The sequence below is a fragment of the Schistocerca piceifrons genome, chromosome 1 (genome assembly GCF_021461385.2).
Source record: "Schistocerca piceifrons isolate TAMUIC-IGC-003096 chromosome 1, iqSchPice1.1, whole genome shotgun sequence".
Lineage (NCBI taxonomy): Eukaryota > Metazoa > Arthropoda > Insecta > Orthoptera > Acrididae > Schistocerca > Schistocerca piceifrons.
Window position 1 is genome coordinate 403,415,249 of NC_060138.1, and position 18,458 is coordinate 403,433,706.

Here is an 18,458-nt window from a genome sequence, read left to right on the forward strand (position 1 = left end):
GTGTTTTACTATGGAGGACATTAACATCTGAGCTCCCATAGCACTGGTGGTAGTAATCGAAGATACCATGACAGGTGTGGACTATATTAGCATTATTGCGTTGCACCTGCTTCCCTTCAATGGTGATGATAGCATACGGAGGGGTAACTGTCGATGTCATCGTGTCACGCTTCCTTAAAGAGAGTTACAGTGAACTCGCGTTGTGTATTGTGCACCATATTCGCCTGACCTGAACCCTGTGAAACACATCTGCGATGCTATCGGACGCCAGCTCCTCGCATGCAGGCAACCGGCCCGTAATTTATTACAATCGCATGAGCCGTGCATGGACATCTTGTGGTACATGCCTCCAGAATCCTACCAAGGACCTGTCGAATCTATCCCACGGAGAAGAGTCGATTTTGTAGGACTGAGATGGAAAGCGGTTTGAATTCGTGCAACAGTTTCGTCGGAAACATGAGGGTGGTCACGAATCCCGTGTCTGCAAACTGTCGATAGTATCCATGAACGTTCCACCCATTCGGAGGATCAGTTTGGTACCTCGACCTGAAACATCTTTCCACTGAAATTCTGTCTACACAAAATGATTTCTGCTGCGGAGTAGCCATTTTACAACGAACCGTGGAGGAGTGATCGATAATTTTGAGAACCTAATAATTTGTGATACGTATATTCTTTTAGAGACACCCTGTATAAGTCTTCCCACTATATTCTAGACATGATCGGTGGGTAACACCATATGTCGCCATAAAATTCCAGGCGACATTTACTTTTTGAGATCCAAGGGTAGGTGATGATCCTATATCCTCCTTTGTCGATATGTTTCTCACTCTTTGTAACATTCGACTGCCAACTTATTGTTATGCTTCATCGCAGAATGTATGTTACGTTAATATAGCTACCACTGGTTTAGACGAGGGCTGCATTCCAGGGTAATCGCTGCCTACTGACAATCCTTATCATAGTGTGTCAATTGATGTTGCTTGGTGCGAGCTCTTACCACCGCAGTTAGTTTGCGGTCAAGTCGTGTGGGTTGAGGCGATGAGTGTCCTCGAATGTATCTAAGTGTGTTGGTAAGTGTCTGAGATGAGTGCAGCCCGTGATCTGCTGACAATAACTATTCTTAATCGAGGCCGTCGTTATCTGCTTCCTCAAACTACCAGCAAATGAAATAAATATATCGTTAACATCTTGGAGCGGAGGGGGCAGTGCCATCATAACATAGAACACAAGTCTATAACGTAACCTGTCTAGGTAAAAATCCTCGGCTGGAACTAAACATACAAGTGGTTAAAAATGTTGAGCCGTCGAGGCATAGTGTCCATTCCGCAAGTGCGAACAGGACAACAGAAGACTGTAACATGACGAGTCTTGGGAGAATACTGAGGCTGAAGTGGAACATAACAAACAATTAAGTGGCTTCTGAGTCCGATCAAATATGAACAGAAAGCCAGAAGTTTGGAACTGATTTCCACTGAGCAGGTACGGAGAGCGCCTATGGAGACTGAGAGGATTAGGACGAGCGAGCGACCGGGTTATGCCGGAATGGCATCTATAGCTGGCCGCAGGTGAGCCGGTTTGGACTGCAGGTGGCTGGACCCTAAGTAGCACGTACTGCTGACTGACGACAGACACAACACACACTTTAAAACACAAAATGAGACCAGGAAGACCCGCACAGTACACAAGAGCACAAAGTCAATCAACAGAAAGCAATACATCGTATAAAAGAAGTACCAACTGATCATAAATATATTTAAATCAAACCTTTCACTCTACCACAAATTTTTACACTTAAAGAGTGACAAATAATTTTATGAAATACAGTAAACCATACATTGGGTAATGGCATTGCACAGTAGTTATAATCGCCACAAACAACAAATATTAAATTGTTGTTACATATTCTATAACATTAACTCCATATATCTATGGGTGTCGAAACGGACCGTTCTCCACACATGCTCTGTTAAAAGGGGGCAATATCTAGTTATTAGTCAGTCGATTTATTAATCCATGGTCAATGCCGATTATAATACACATGAGTAGAAGCGCAAATATGACGATGTTAATGAGATGAGTACTTGAAAATATAAGAAATGGTGTCAGAAGACACATCATGACATAACCTGTCGATCAGAATATGTATGTTTTGAATAGAATCATTAGTGTAATAATGGTGGTCCATTTGCATATATGTCAGAGTTTTTTACGATGTGAATAACTTGAAGGGAGCTGCTCCAGCTCTCACTGGCTGAAGTGTCCTAACTTTGGTGGACGTTGGTGGTCGAAGAAGTGCTCTTGAAAGCAAGAGGGACAGAAGAGAGAGAAGAACAGTTCACGTCGCTGGTCTAGAAGGAGGGACTCTTAATTTTTGCCATCAGATAGTGCGACAGAGTGGAGTGAGTTTAATTATGTACAGACACTTTGGATCGCTTATCGGATATTGGTTACAGACATCTAAGAAACTTATGTACTGGCTGCAAGTTGTGGCTTGATCTTAGTAGGGATTCTGTCATCTTTCGTGACACATTAGATAATTCAAGGGCTGTTGATGTACTTCAGTAATTAACTTTGTTTACGTGTAAAACTGATGTAGGGCTACAAGTGAGTAGACCTTGGACCTCGCTGAATAAACGGTCTGTTCTTAAAAGTTAAATCTGCTGCATTGCCTAGGTTTGTTACAAATGTTTTCCTGTTTGTTTATATTTATTCTCGTCGGGAACTTGGCAACTGCATTTGCGTGTGCCTACCTAGAGCAAAACTTGTCTGCACTTAGCTATTCGACCACAGGATCACCTTTTGATACATTATTTTGCTAATACAGCTACAGGGCGTAAAGTGGATGGTGTACGGCTCGTCCATAGAACTTTTACGATCAAAATGTATTCAGAGTTGTACATTTATCCTGTAAACAGGTCGAATATGGGGCTGCTGTCGACAAAGCCTATGTAAGATAACAAGTGTCTGGAGCAGTTGTTAGATCGATTACTACTGCTACAATGGCAGGTTATCAAGATTTAAGTGAGTTTGAACGTGGTGTTGTAGTGATCGCACGAACTATGGGGCACAGCATCTCCGAGGTAGCGATGAAGTCGGGATTTTCCCGTACGACCATTTCAAAAGTGTACCGTGAATATCAGGATGGTGTCTCCTACCCGGAGACATTGCTACGGTCCGTACTGTCGTCCTCGCACACGCCACGCATGTCACAGTGAGTTTCACTCGATTTATGCCCTTTGGACGTCGAATAACGAACTACGCTTCGCAGCTCTTCACAAGTTGACATCAGGAACCAGCCCGCCATGTTTGTTTCGTAGTTCAGGCTACTCTCGGTAGAGCTGCACATGAAAAATATTCTCTGTAGCACACACTTCAAACTGTATCGTTGAGAAATTTCAGCATTCCATCTGCGATACCAGAGGAGAAAAAAATTGTGCATTGTTTTCCACTCCTGCCTCGTAATTTAAGAGCGAATAGTGCGAAAGGACTTACTGCACTTCCCTTATGTCCAGTCAAATGATAAAACAGAAAATAATGTATTTACCGAATAAGCCACCATTATTTTAACAAATGGTAAGATACACGATACATTCTGCTCACTATGGAGCTTACTGGGTGGATACATGTGTCAGCTTGCCACAGAGTCTCCGAGCTACCTGCTCGTGCTTCTTTTCGTGGCAGTGTTTACATTGCCGACACATGCGCCTGCCGCTGCGGTATTTCTGAATTACACGCCTGTCCTGAACAAAGGGGTGCACAAATACAGTCTCAGGGTGTAGGTTATACTGTGTGGGCTGACATGAACAGTTACAACATAGCAGCTGCTGGAGTTAGAGGCTCAGGGTGTAGTTTTGGTGGTGTGTTGGCAGGAGCGCCGCCACCGGGCTCGAGGCTGGGCGGCTGGAGCGTCTGCTGCCGCTGCTGGGCCGCCTGCATGAGACGCAGCCCGGGGACCCGCGCCACCCGGACCCCCGCCTGCGGGAGCTGCACGGCGCGCTCGAGCTGGCCGCCCAGCGAGACACGCCCGCTGCTGGCGAAGCGCCCTACCACGTCACACGCCTCATGCGTCAGGTACGTTCGTAAAACAGCGCTCCCCTACAACAGCGACTTTCTGGCCAAAATCGACGACAGAGTGTGTTGAGTTGACCCGTCGGCTCCCTAGATCCGAATGGGTAGAATTCGGCCGGCTTCACCCGGCAGTGATTTGTTTTTGATGATAGCCACCGTTACGTAACTGACAGTAGTCTGACATTGCTTTGTTACTGTCATCTACTTCACTGTTCTGAGTGTTCTCTATCACACCGTAATTGTGGTACATAGAATCTCTATTAAACATGTCAATAATGTGTTGTTGCATAAATTCGTAGCGCTTTACCATAAGTTTATTAAAAACAAAAGAAACACATAATAGAGATTTTAATAATCAAAAATATATTACCCTACTCTATTTACAACGGGGAAACGGCCTTGCCGCAGTGGATAGACCGGTTCCCGAGAGATCACCGAAGTTAAGCGCTGTCGGGCGTGGTCGGCTCTTGGATGGGTGACCGTCCGGGCCGCCATGCGCTGTTGCCATTTTTCGGGGTGCACTCAGCCTCGTGATGCCGATTGAGGAGCTACTCGACGGAATAGTAGCGGCTTCGGTCAAGAATACTATTATAACGACCGGGAGAGCGGTGTGCTGACCCAACGCCCCTCCTATCGGCATCCTCCACTGAGGATGACACGGCGGTCGGATGGTCTCGGTAGGCCACTCGTGGCCTGAAGACGGAGTGCTTCTATTTGCAACAATCTGTCAACGCTGTGGTGACTTTTCAATTTTGGGACTGTAGAAATCACTTAATTTTGAGACGAAGAACTCGTCGAGTCATCTCCGGAGGGCATTTTCATCCGGAAAGGAAGTTCCTTGAAGGTTGTTCGATAGAGAGCGTAAAATGTGAGAATCTGTCGGCATAAGATTACGTGAATAAGGTGGGTGTGGAATGACTTCCCGACTCAACCCCTGTATAGTGTGTAGCGTTACTTCACGCAGCCTAACTGCTCGTTGTCCTTAGATTGCGTCTGCACGACACCTCGGTTGTTGACAATAATGTCAGTAGTGATGCTTTACACCTCGGGGAAGCAATTCGCAGTACACCATACCACCGATGTTCCACCGGATGAAAAACATTATCTTATGTAGATACCCGCAGATCTTTGTACGGGGAGTTGCTGCTCCGTTTGGACTCAATTATTCCTCACTTCTCCTTATACACTACTGGCCATTAAAATTGCTACACCGCGAAGATGACGTGCTACAGACGCGAAATTTAACCGACAGGAAGAAGATGCTGTGATATGCAAATGATTAGCTTTTCAGAGCATTCACACAAGGTTGGCGCCGGTGACGACACCTACAACGTGCTGACATGAGGAAAGTTTCCAACCGACTTCTCATACACAAACAGCAGTTGACCGGCGTTGCCTGGTGAAACGTTGTTGTGATGCCTCGTGTAAGAAGAAGAACTGCGTACCACCACGTTTCCAACTTTGATAAAGGTCGGATTGTAGCCTATCTCGATTGCGGTTTATCGTATCGCGACATTCCTGCTCGCGTTGGTCGAGATCCAGTGACTGTTAGCAGAATATGGAATCGATGGGTTCAGGAGGGTAATACGGAACGCCGTGCTGGATCCCAACGGCCTCGTATCACTAGCAGCCGAAATGACAGACATCTTATCCGCATGGCTGTAACGGATCCCTGAGTCATCACATGGCGACGTTTGCAAGACAACAACCATATCCACGAACAGTTCGACGACGTTTGCAGCAGCATGGACTGTCAGCTCGGAGACCATGGCTGCGGTTACCCTTGACGCTACATCACAAACAGGAGCGCCTGCGATGGTGTACTCAACGACGAACCTGGGTGCACGAATGGCAAAACGTCATTTTTTCGGATGAATGCAGGTTCTGTTTACAGCATCATGATGGTCGCATCCGTGTTTGGCGACATTGCGGAGAACGCACATTGGAAGCGTGTATTCGTCATCGCCATACTGGCGTATCACCCGACATGATGGTATGGGGTGCCATTGGTTACACGTCTCGGTCACCTCTTGTTCGCATTGACGACACTTTGAACAGTGGACGTTACATTTCAGATGTGTTACGACCCGTGGCTCTACCCTTCATTCAGTCCCTGCGAAACCCTACATTTCAACAGTACCATAAAGACACTAATTCTCGTCATCAGTAACGATACAGGATAGAATAAGGTCCGAATTGTTCATGAGCCAATTTATGTCGAGCAGGAAGAGAAACACATATGGCCAACCGCTGATTTTTGTGATTCTGCCTTAGACCATGCGGTACCTGTACACCAGAGTTTTGACATTCTATGCAAATGTCGCACGATGGCGAAACGATCACAGTTCATCACATTGGCCAGTTCTCGAATAAGATGACATGGATCGTTGTGGATTAATGCTTTTAAACGATATTCATCAAAACATGAAGTTTTTTCTGAATGTGGAAAGTCCTCAAAATGAGAAACCCGGTTTCTTGCTTTGCTCTGTCCAGTGGCATCATCTCCATGCACTGTGCAAATGTTTCTAGCCGCCTCCGCTGCTGTCATCCCTGCCTTGAACTCAAACAGAAGAATACGTCGGAAATGTTCTGATTTCTCCCCTTGGTACTCCTTTTCTAGAATCCACACCTCCACTCTCTACTTCCAAATAACAAGATGACAATATCTAAATTCAATTACCAGCCGTCAACTACAAGTATAAAAACGACAGTCGATGAAAAAACTTATAGCAACCGGAATAGCAATATAGAAAACAAAAACGCTACGAACTTATGGACCAACCTAATATATAAGACGTTTCAGTTTCGATTACCGACAGGATTTGGGTGATCTTCACCTTTGTGTGTGACTTCTGATTGCCTGAAAGCATGGAGCACATGTTAAGGTACCTGAATTATGTAAGGCCGATGGGTCCTGTTCCTCCCACCAAGCACCTCATCCTGTGGTGGTTTGGGAACTTAAGCTCAGTGGTGAAGAGAAGTGCTTGGCTTTTATTAAGACTTGATTTTCTGTTTCTGGACATTGTACTACTGGGTGATTTTGTCCAAATATCTTTGGAAATGGTTAATAATGACATTTAGGTTGTGGCAGCGTTCGAATAGCGCAACACTATCCGCATACTGAGCGATTTCCTCTCCCACCTGGTTGGGAATATCGTTGGTGTAGACAGAATACAGTACAGGACCCAGAACTGAACCCTGCAGCACGCCAGGCAACACCGGTTTTGTGCTGCTTCAATGATTGCCATTCCAGACAAAGGATTGCCTCCCCTCAGGAACGAATCAATCATCTTCAGCATATGTGCTGAATAACTTCACAGCTACATCAATACCAAAGACTGGAGCTTTTGGTCCATTCTGTCTCCTTCAGAACCGGTGAAGCCATCTCTTCATTGTCTTCCTAGAGGTCCCTTGGTTTTAGCATTTTATGGCTTTAGTGATTATTGCATCTGGCATACAGTTCCTTCCATCTTAACTGATATTATTTTATCACGTTAATTAAGTTTTGCATTATCAGTTCAGCTTGGATGCCATCATTTCTGTTTTTATCCATCAAAGTATACCCAGCCGCATATCTAAGGAAATTCGTTTCACATGATTCTGTTCTTTTTTCGCCTCTCTTCTTAATTGTCCAGTTCTCGCATCCATAGAGCATTTCTGGTGTAGCCATAACCTTCTATACGAGCTTTAGTAGAGTATCTCCCAGTACTTTCTTTCCCAGTGCTCTGTCTGAAGTTCCACAGAAATAATTAAATAGGTCTAAATTATGTTTCATTTCATTGTTTGCTCTATATGTAGTACCGCACCCTAAATATTTAAATGCATTAACTTGCTCTATGATCTGCTTGTCAACTGAAATTTTAACTCTCAAGGACTAGTGTCCTAAAAATGCCATTAATTTTGGCTTTGTGATGGAGACGTTCAGATTGAGATCACTGCCTGTTTTTTTTAAAATTGAAGACAGGTCCTTGTAAGTCATTCATTCTGCCTAAAAATTACCTGGTCGTCAGCAAAAGATGGCATAATAACATCCACATCGTTAATTTTGAAATGTTCCATTGTCTATAAGCAAGTTCAGGTTACATCGTCGATATTCATATTAAAAAGAGTGGGTGTGTAGGAACACTCTTGTCTAACACCTTGATTTCTTTCAGCCATATTATGTCTACTGCCTGCTATTTTTATTTGTAGTTTGTTATTTACATATAAAACCTATACAGCTCTTATAAGACGAGATCGAATCCCTCTGTTTCTTAAAATTTCCAACTGTTTGTTTCGGTTTCCTTTAGCAACCACCTTTTAGTACTCAGTGAAGGCAAGAAAAGTAGGTAAATTGAATTCAAGGCGTTTTTCTATTAGCTGCGTCATGGTGAAGGTACAGCCCGAGTATTATCTACTGAAAACCGTGTTGGGCACCATATACTACAGTTTCGGCGATTGGAGATAGTTGTTTTGTTAAAAATCTAGAATACAGTTTATAACATGAATTCAGAAGACTAATACCTGTGTAGTTCTGACATTCATGTCTGTTTCCTTTCTTATAAGTTGGGCGTATCTGGGATGTATTCCACTCTTCAGGTATATGACCACCTGGGCATCACATATTCATAAAATGGAGTATTCTTATTTTTGCAATATTTGGCGCATATTTTATCAACTCTGTAGTGATTTTGTCCCACACTAGAGTCTTCCAATTCTTGCTAGACGTTACTGCATCCTGTAGCTCCACCAACGTTGTGAAGACTGCATTCCTGTCTGGTTCAGACAGAATCACATGTATACCTTGCACATCCATTCAGAGTGTTTTACAGTATTGTTACCAACTAGATTCAGATATTGTGTCTATTTTCAGATTGTCCTTACGTTCTTAGTTTGATGTTTCATTATTTTGTATGCTTTGTCTTGTCTTCCTCTTCAACTACGTTTAATATCTGTAACATATTTTTCCCAAGTACGGTTTTTAACTTGTCTCACGTTCCTTTTGACTAGAACTGATTTCCTTTTGTAATCTAGTCTCAGATCTTGATTGTCTGGGAAATTCACCATTTTTGAGCAGGCATGTTTCTTATCTTCTATTACACTATCTAGGCCTATTATCTGCTTTTATATATAAACTTGTGTATTCTTCAAACCTTTTCTGACGTAGTAGCTGGATACTCTCTTCAAGAAGTAAATGTGATTTAAATGTTGCATATTTACTTTAAATGTTGCATCAATATTATTTTGTTGCTGTCTGGAAGATATCTTCCATTCTTTAAACAATTTTATTTTTGAGTCTAGCAAGAAATGATCTGCAGGGACATCTGGACCCCTGAAGACCCCTGTATCTTGCATTAAGGACCATATGTTCTTATTCGCAGTTACATGGTTTATAATTGTGACATAGCTTCTATGTAACCAGGTATATTTGTCGATCAGTTTATGCCTTAATTATGGGTTTGTTGTTCTTAGCTCATTATCTAATGAGAACGCCTTCAGTATATATCTTCTATTATTTCTTATATTTTCCAGAACTAATAACATTCGCACAATGGTGTTACCCATACTTGTAATTAAATATCCTGCTATTATCAGATAATTATTTTTGTTTATCTTGTATAAGAAACTTTGCAAGATATCATGGAAGTCTTCAGAGTTATCATCCCGCCCTTCTTTTGGGGCATGTACTCCAATTACCGATAGACAAACATTTGATATCTTTATTGAGACCCAATTATCCGTTTGTTGATGAAGGTATAAGAGTGTATTTTGTTTGCCCAAGTACTCTTCCACAGAACAGCAACTCCAGCACAGGCTCTTTCCGCTTGAGGGACTACTGGCCATTAAAAGTGCTACACCAAGAAGAAATGCTGATGATAAACGGGTATTCATTGGACAAATATATTATACTAGAACTGACATGTGTTTACATTTTCACGCAATTTGGGTGCATAGATACTGAGAAATCAGTACCCACAAGAACCACCTCTGGCCGTAATAACGGCCTTGATACGCCTGGGCATTGAGTTAAACAGAGCTTGGATGGCGTGGACAGGTACAGCTGCCCATGCAGCTTCAACACGATACCACAGTTCATCAAGAGTAGTGACTGGCGTATTGTGACGAGTCGGTTGCTCGGCCACCATTGACCAGACGATTTCAATTGGTGAGAGATCTGGAGAATGTGTTGACCAGGGCAGCAGTCGAACATTTTCTATATCCAGAAAGGCCCGTACTGGACCTGCAACATGCGTTCGTGCATTATCCTGCTGAAATGTAGGGTTTCGCAGGGACTGAATGAAGGGTGGAGCCAAGGGTCGTAACACATCTGAAATGTAACGTCCACTGTTCAAAGTGCCGTCAATGCGAATAAGAGGTGACCGAGACGCGTAACCAATGGCACCCCATACCATCACGCCGGGTGATACGCCAGTATGGCGATGACGAATACACGCTTCCAATGTGCGTTCACCGCGATGTCGCCAAACACGGGTGCGACCATCATGATGCTGTAAACAGAACCTGGTTTCATCTGAAAAAACGACGTTTTGCCATTCGTGCACCCAGGTTTGTCGTTTAGTGCACCATCGCAGGCGCTCCTGTCGGTGATGCAGCGTCAAGGGTAACCGCAGTTATGGTCTCCGAGCTGATAGTCCATGCTGCTGCAAACGTCGTCGAACTGTTCGTGGAGACGATTGTTGTCTTGCAAACGTTCCCATCTGTTAACCCCGGGATCGAGACGTGGCTGCACGATCCGTTACTGCCATGCGGGTAAGATGTCTGTCATCTCGACTGCTAATAATACGAGGCTGTTGGGATCCAGTACGGCGTTCCGTATTACCCTCCTGAACCCACCGATTCCATATTCTGGTAAGGGTCATTGGATCTCGACCAACGCGAGCATTAACGTCGCGATATGATAAACCGCAATCGCGATAGGCTACAATCCGACCTTTATCAAAGTCGGAAACGTGATGGTACGCATTCTTTCTCCTTACACGAGGCATTACAACAACGTTTCACCAGGATACGCCGATCAACTGTTGTTTGTGTATGTCAGCACGTTGTAGGTGTCGTCACCGGCGCCAACCTTGTGTGAATGCTCTGAAAAGCTAATCATTTGCATATCACAGCATCTTCTTCCTGTCGGTTAAATTTCGCGTCTGTAGCACGTCATCTTCGTGGTGTAGCAATTTTAATGGCCAGGAGTGTATCATACCTGTTCGTTGTTGCAGAATCTCTTAATTTCTTTTTGGTGCCCGTTATGATTGTCATGTCAATATTTTGTGAATTTAGTGCATTTTCTAGTTTTACTTCTGTATCGTTTGGACTGCAGACGTTCCAAATAGCCAATTTGGTCGTTTGTTCCTGTTGTATATCAAGGCTGTTTTAAATTTGCCCGTCCGACTTGTTTTTTTCTGGAGATTCTGAGTAATACTATGATCCCCTTTACAGAATACTGGCCTGTAGCCAGGATAGCTGGGTGCTGGGGCTGCCACCTGCAGGTATTCCAGCATACCAGTTTTTCTTTTGGAGTTGTCTTCCTTGCTTGTTTGCTTTCACTACAGCTATGGATCCATCTCTCCAGGTTTTGTAGATTGTCATTCCCTGTTTTTCATCAAGGCTGCCTCCTCTAGGAGAGCTGGCTTCCTTCCACGTAACAGCCCCCACCCTACTCCTTGCTCACCTAAGTTGTGGACTCCTCTTCGTCTGACTCCTGCCCGAGAGATCCATCTGGCTCGAGTGTCCCTGTCAGGACCTTACACTACCGCCAGCATAGTTCTCTGGGTCATTGCAAAGTGCAAGAACTTCCTCGCCAACGGTAAGGCGGCAGTCCCCAAGGAAATCCCGAACAACTCATGGGGTCTAATTTATCACTACCTGGCAAAAAAAAGTGGAGGACCCGGAATAGTAGGGGGAACGAAATGAAAAGTTGTGGGTTGAGAGGATGTGTGGTATTATTACAGTGACTACAAACTAGAGTCAAATTTACAAAAGGCTAGACAGTATACGTCCAGTCACCAGTACGACGCTATATCTCTGCGGCCTGAATGGGTGCACCAATTCAGTTGGGAAGGCTTTCACAAAGCCGTTATGTTACCTTCTAAGGCATTATGGACCACAAATGTTCTTGGTCGCTTGGATACTGGGACGGGGACAGAGCTGACATCTCAGCTGGTCCGAGATACGTTCCATCGGGGACAGATCTAGGGATCTCGCTCGCCACGAGTGTACCTTGATATTACACACACGATTCATAGCTAAACATGCCACGCATGGGCGAGTAATGCCCTGTTGAAAAATTGACACCGCAGTACTGTGACATGAGGAAGGAAGGAAGGAAGGAAGGAAGGAAGGAAGGAAGTAAGTGAGGAACGAAGGATGGAAGGAAGACTAAGTTTAACATCCTGACGACAGCGACGCCATTAGAGACGGAAAACAATCTCGGATTATGAAAGGATGGAGGAATATGACCATACCCTTTTCAAAGTAACAATCCCGGCATCCGCTTGGAGAGATTGAAGGAAATCACGGAAAATCTAAATCTGGATGGGCGGACGGGAATTTCAATCTTAGTCCTCCCGAATGCGAGTCCAGTGTGCTAGCAACTGTGCCATCTAGCTTGGCAACACATGAGGTCACAGGATGTCCATGACGTATCGTTGTGCCGTCGGAGTCCTCTCAATCACTACCAGTTGTGAACTCCAGTCATACCCACTGGTTCCTGACACCGTGACTCCAGGAGTAACACCGTTGTGGCTCTTCAAACATTGGAAGAAAGGAAGCTCTCCACAAATCAGCTCCATACTCCAAGGCGATGGTCATACGAGGTAAATCAAACCTCTGATTTATCACAGAATACAATGCGACGCTATTCATGAACAGTTCTTGCTTTCCGGTAACTGAATCACTCCAAAGACAGCCCTTTTATGTTGTGGTGTTAGTGGTGTCTACAAGTGGGATAGTTCCTTAATCTGGCTTAACTATGTGAAGGTGTTACATTGTACCTTGTGTACAATACGGCGATGCTCCCATTTTGTGGAATGTTTGATGTATTTTTATGTAGATATTTTCTCGAGGAAAGAAATGTCGGTGTTTTAAAAAGTTCGGACGACGCTCTTCATATTCTTTCAGTTCTCAGCAGTGCAGTGAGTCTAAAATGTAGCCTTCGCTTTGGTTTTTAATTAAATCCTCTTATCATTCCTTCGTTAGTTCTGTTACCTTACTTCGACTTTTCTGTGAAGAACAGTCCCTCACAATACCATATACACTGTTCAACTGCCAAACCGCACAGCAGACAGCACTCTCAATATAAGAAATTCTGGCTCTGACGTGTAAACAAAAATAACCAGTCGTGACAGGCGAAATACGGTGCAGGAATATAAGGTCGGGATTGCTGCAGTTGACTCTCTTCCCATCCATTGTTGATCGAGACAACGAAGTAGCTGGTGCTACACCTCGCTGTCGAACTGGTTTGGAAGGGGATCTATTCCTAGGTCGATCCAACCGAAATGGTTACTAGCAGCCGGGAGCAGAGATTTCCATACAGTCTGTTTTCTGCCAGGTCAACTATCCTGACAGCTGAAACTTTTATGGTGTGACAAAGAGGTCTGAAACTTGTATGATCGGTGAAGCATAATAAATGAGCTAGTTTACAAAGTCTCTATACTGATAGTGGGTCTCAAATTCAGTGTGACATAGCCTAAGTGAGATCTTCAATCAATAATGAAACCCAGTTTATGTTTTTTCTGAAAGCAGGTTTGTTTTATTCAGGATTCCAATACGCCATATTACTCTCCGCTCTTTTGGCTATAAAACCTTATTATTGAACATAATCTCCATCCATTGCGCCACCTTACTGGGAGGACCTGTATGTCCGCTTGGTAACACTCCACTGGTCGATGTCAGAGCCAACGTCTTGCTGCATCAATAACGCCCCCATCATTCACTTATTGTTTCCCCCGAAGTGTATCCTTTATTCAGCCAAATAGATGAAAGTCAGGGAAGCCAGCGGGCACATACCTTTTACTACCTCAACTGGAGGACTAGTGTGTCAGCAGTATCTCAGACGCCATTTTGAAGGGTTCGTAACTCGCGGCCACTTATCGGAAATTTATGAAACTATGAGAGATGAAGTGGCAATATTCCACGACGTCCCACAGTAAATTCAACATTTTTTTCAACCGAAATTGGTCGAGAAAAAAAAGGTGTTGCATTAAACTGAAGTGACAAAAGTCATGTGATAGCAATATGCACATATATAGGTTGGGGTATTATCGCGTACATAAGTATAAAAGGGCAGTGAACTGACGGAGCTGTCATTAGTACTAAGGTAATTCATGCGAAAAGGTTTCCGACGTGATTACGACCGCACGACGAGATTTAGCTGCTGTTGAACACGAAATAGTAGTTGGAGTTAGACGCATGGGACATTGCATTATGGAAATCGTTAGGATTGAATATTCCGCCATCCACAGTGCCGACAAGTGTGCCGAGGATACCAAATTTCAGGCATTGCCTGTCACTACGGACAACGCAGTGGCCGACGGCCACCACGTAACGAACGAGAGCAGCGACGCTTGCGTACAATAGCCAGTGCCGACAGACAAGCAATACTGCGTGAAATAATTGCAGAAGTCAATGCGAGACGTACGACGAATGGATTCCATAGGACAGTGCGGTGAAATTTGGCGTTATTGTGCTATGGCAGCGGACGACCGACGCGAGTGCCTTTGCTAACGGCACATCGTCTGTATCGCCTCTCCTGGGCTCGTGACATCTCGGTTGGACGCTAGAAGATTGGGAAACCCTGACCTGGTGAGATGAGTCCCGATTTGAATTGGTAAGAGCTCATGGAAGGGTTTTAGTGAGGCATAGACTCTACGAAGCCAGGAACCCAAGTTGTCAACACGGCACTACGCAAGCTGGTGGTGGCTCCAGAAAGGTGTGGGCTGTGTTTACATGGAATTGACTGGTCCTCTGGATGTTTGGCTACTTGGAGAGCATTTTCAGCCATTCGTGGACGTCATGTTCCCAAACAGTGGTTGAATTTTTATGGATGACAATGCGCCATGTCACCGAGCCATCGGTTTGAAGACCATTCTGGATAACTCGAGCGAATGGTTTGACCACCCAGAATGCCCGACATGACTGTCATCGAAAATTTAGTGGACATAAGTCAGAAGTCAGTTGGTCCACAAAATCCGGCACCGGCATATTTTCGCAATTATGGACAGCCTTAGAGAGACAGCATGGATCAGTATTTCTGCAGGGAATTTGTAACGACTTGTTGAGCTCGTGCCACGTCGAGTTGTTGTACTTTTCTGGGCAAAACGAGGTCCGATACGATATTTCATGCTGCTTCAACTCTGTGCCAGAATATCGCTGGTAGTGACTGGCAACTGGTGGCGTGTCAGTCTCTCAGCAACCCATGGCCAATGGTTTCAGTGGGCGACAGACCTCGAGAATATGCTGGCCAGGGCAACAGACGAACACCCGTGCAACCGCAAAAGACAGTTGGGGCCTTGTCACGAAGGGAGCTTTTCGAAGTTCATTGAACTGTGGTACATTCTCGGTGCTCGGAGCACAAGAGGGTTCGACTTGGACGGAATGAAGGTCGAGTGCCGTTATAGGTGTTGTGGCTGGCGGTAGGTCCTAGTGACGACCCCCCCCTCCCCCCTCCCTCCCCACGCCGACCGCTCTGGCCGGCAGCTGAAGTTAAAGAGGGTCGTCTTCCAAGACGCTCCAACAACCACACATGTGACTCCACGTTCGCTGTCGGTAGCCGCGATGGCGCATATAGCTGGTTCAGTCAGCACAGTACATGAAGGCTGACCCTGTCTGCAACCTTTACGGAAATTAAGGATTAAACTGTTTGTGTCCTGGAAAACGGACTTCGTTGCCAGTAGCCACTGTGGAACTTACCTTGTACATGTTTGAAACACGTGGCTAGTATGGATCAAATAACATTTCTATTTAACCAAATCCCCAAAATAATTACGACTGCCTGGCCATCTTATACGTCCTTACCCCTTATTTAGGGTGGGTGATAATGATGTTTGGTTTGTAGGGCCCTCAACTGCGCGGTCATGAGAGCCTGTACAAAGTCCCAATTTTTACAAAGTCCAGTTTTTTTTCACAGTCCAATCTACCCACTGTCACGAATGATGATGATGATGAAATGATGAGAACAACACAAACACCCAGTCACCGGGCAGAGAAAATCCCCCACCCTGCCAGGCATCGAACCCGAGACCCCGTGATCCAGAGGAGGCAACGCCAGCCACTAGACCACGAGCCGCGGACCTTAGGGGTGATGACTACAGTGTTTTCAACATTCTCAGACAGCCCTGTGGAAATATGGTGGCCCAGAAAGTGGAAGGTTGCGTTACAATTATTTTCTATAGTATTGTAGGAACGCTCTTAAACATAATTATATTTCTTGAATTTGGCAAATAACTTAACAATAGAAACATGATCATTTTTTCAGGATGATTACCAAACACAACATCTTTCAAATTTGTGAGACAATGTGCAGATATTCCATTCCTAGTGACTAAAATGATCCATCAGAGTTTTAGTTTATTTGAAATCCATAGTTTGGTTGAATTGCGTAAAACATGGCTGTGATACATAAATATTAGAAAGGAAAAATACCTATAGCCTCGTATGAAATAAGAATTTCACAAATATTATTGCAGAAATATCATTGTGCTGAAGAGTCGCTCGAACCTTATATAGAAGATCAGCAAGTCACACTTTAGTTTCTTGTTTGGGCATGTTCGTGTATACTACTGTACTTTGGTTTGTTGAGGTTAGTACCGAACATGATGGAAAAGTAGCAGATGGTGTATGTTCTAAGACGATAACTACAGTCGTGCTCAAAAGTATCCGAACGACCTGAATTGCACTTCGCCTGATTCGCATGCAACCGGCATAACGCAGCTGACTAGCAGGTCCTCTAATCGCTCCTTGGTACAGTCGTTTGACTATTGAAAATGGTTCCAACAAGTCACCTTTAGAAAACACTGTTCTGTATCGCAATAACTCAAGATGTAAAGTAATACCAAGATACTACAAATATCAGGGGACACCTTATCAAAGATAAGACTGTCCTTAAGGCTTGTAAGCTCACATTTATTACAATAAATGCCATACCTGAAATGTTACCACTCTCATTATTACGTCAGTTAGGAATGCACGTAGTAAGTTCGTCGTATTCATGATTTACTCTTGGAAGTAGCATACTGTTCTTATTATTTAACATCAAATGACATTAAAAGCCGGCGGGGGTGGCCGAGCGGTTCTAGGCGCCACAGTCTGGAACCGCGTGACCACTACGGTCGCAGGTTCGAATCCTGCCTCGGGCATGGATGTGTGTGATGCCCTTAGGTTAGTTAGGTTTAAGTAGTTCTAAGTTCTAGGGGACTGATGACCTCAGTAGTTAAGTCCCATAGTGCTCAGAGCCATTTGAACCATTTTTTTGACATTAAAAATTTAAGTTATTCACGAGCAGCTAGTTGAGAATATGTATGAAATTCAAATTACACGACGAACCGTCTCGTTCTGCATATGGATTCAAATCCAGGTCATGCGGACTAAGCAAAGATTTCGTGACTGACAGAAACTGTCATTCCTGATTAGGCATACAGAGAGTGATATACCACGATTTTAGACAGTATCAGTTAACAAATATCAACCTTAAAATGCATAACGCAGACATTTTTAACGGACGCGAATTCCTATCCAGCATCTACTGTCCCTGTTAACGAACGACGAGAGATGTTAAATATTGCTGCTTCAGATGTAACTTACTTGAAATGCCGTGAGGTAAAGCTTTGTGTTGGACAGGGATTCGAACCCAGAACCTAATCGGATTGATATCGAAGCACAATCAACTGTGACATTTCAGACTTTCTCGGCAGTAGCTATATGTTTTAACTGAAACGACGAGACGAAACATTAATTTTTCTCCACCAGCAGCTCGGAATATTATCTTGAACTTACAGTGATCTCGCAAATAGTTCTGTGTCTCACTGGGAGTCAAAAACGTCAAATATCGTTAGTGTTGACAACGAATGAAAATACATTAAACATCAAAATTATTATCCACCAGCAGATAGGTGTTCTCATGCTAGAGCTTGATAATACATAATGAAATCTTTAGTGCCGGACCAGGATTCGAACCCATTCACGCGCAACATCTGGAGATGTTGAGGAATCTGCAGTTTTGAGCAAATTGTAGCCGAGCTGTATTGTCTCGAAGGGATCAAATTCCGCGTTAAGGGCGGTCAGAGTTCCATTCCCAGTTCAGAACCAATCTTATCGACATACAGAAGCTCAAATAAAAGATGGAATAAATGTCCTGTGACCCTACATAATGTTTGTTTCGTCACTAGAAATAAATA

At 44.1% G+C, this 18,458-nt stretch overlaps 1 protein-coding gene across 1 annotated transcript in view; it reads left to right on the top strand.

Annotated features, from left to right (window-relative positions):
* The window catches only part of LOC124729832 (sodium channel protein Nach-like), a 138,237-nt gene that overhangs the window by 10,025 nt on the left and 109,754 nt on the right, over positions 1 to 18,458 (top strand). Inside the window, exon 3 of the mRNA XM_047248498.1 lies at positions 3,873 to 4,074. Within this exon, the coding sequence (XP_047104454.1) occupies positions 3,873 to 4,074 (202 nt within the window). The remainder of the gene's footprint in view (positions 1 to 3,872; positions 4,075 to 18,458) is intronic.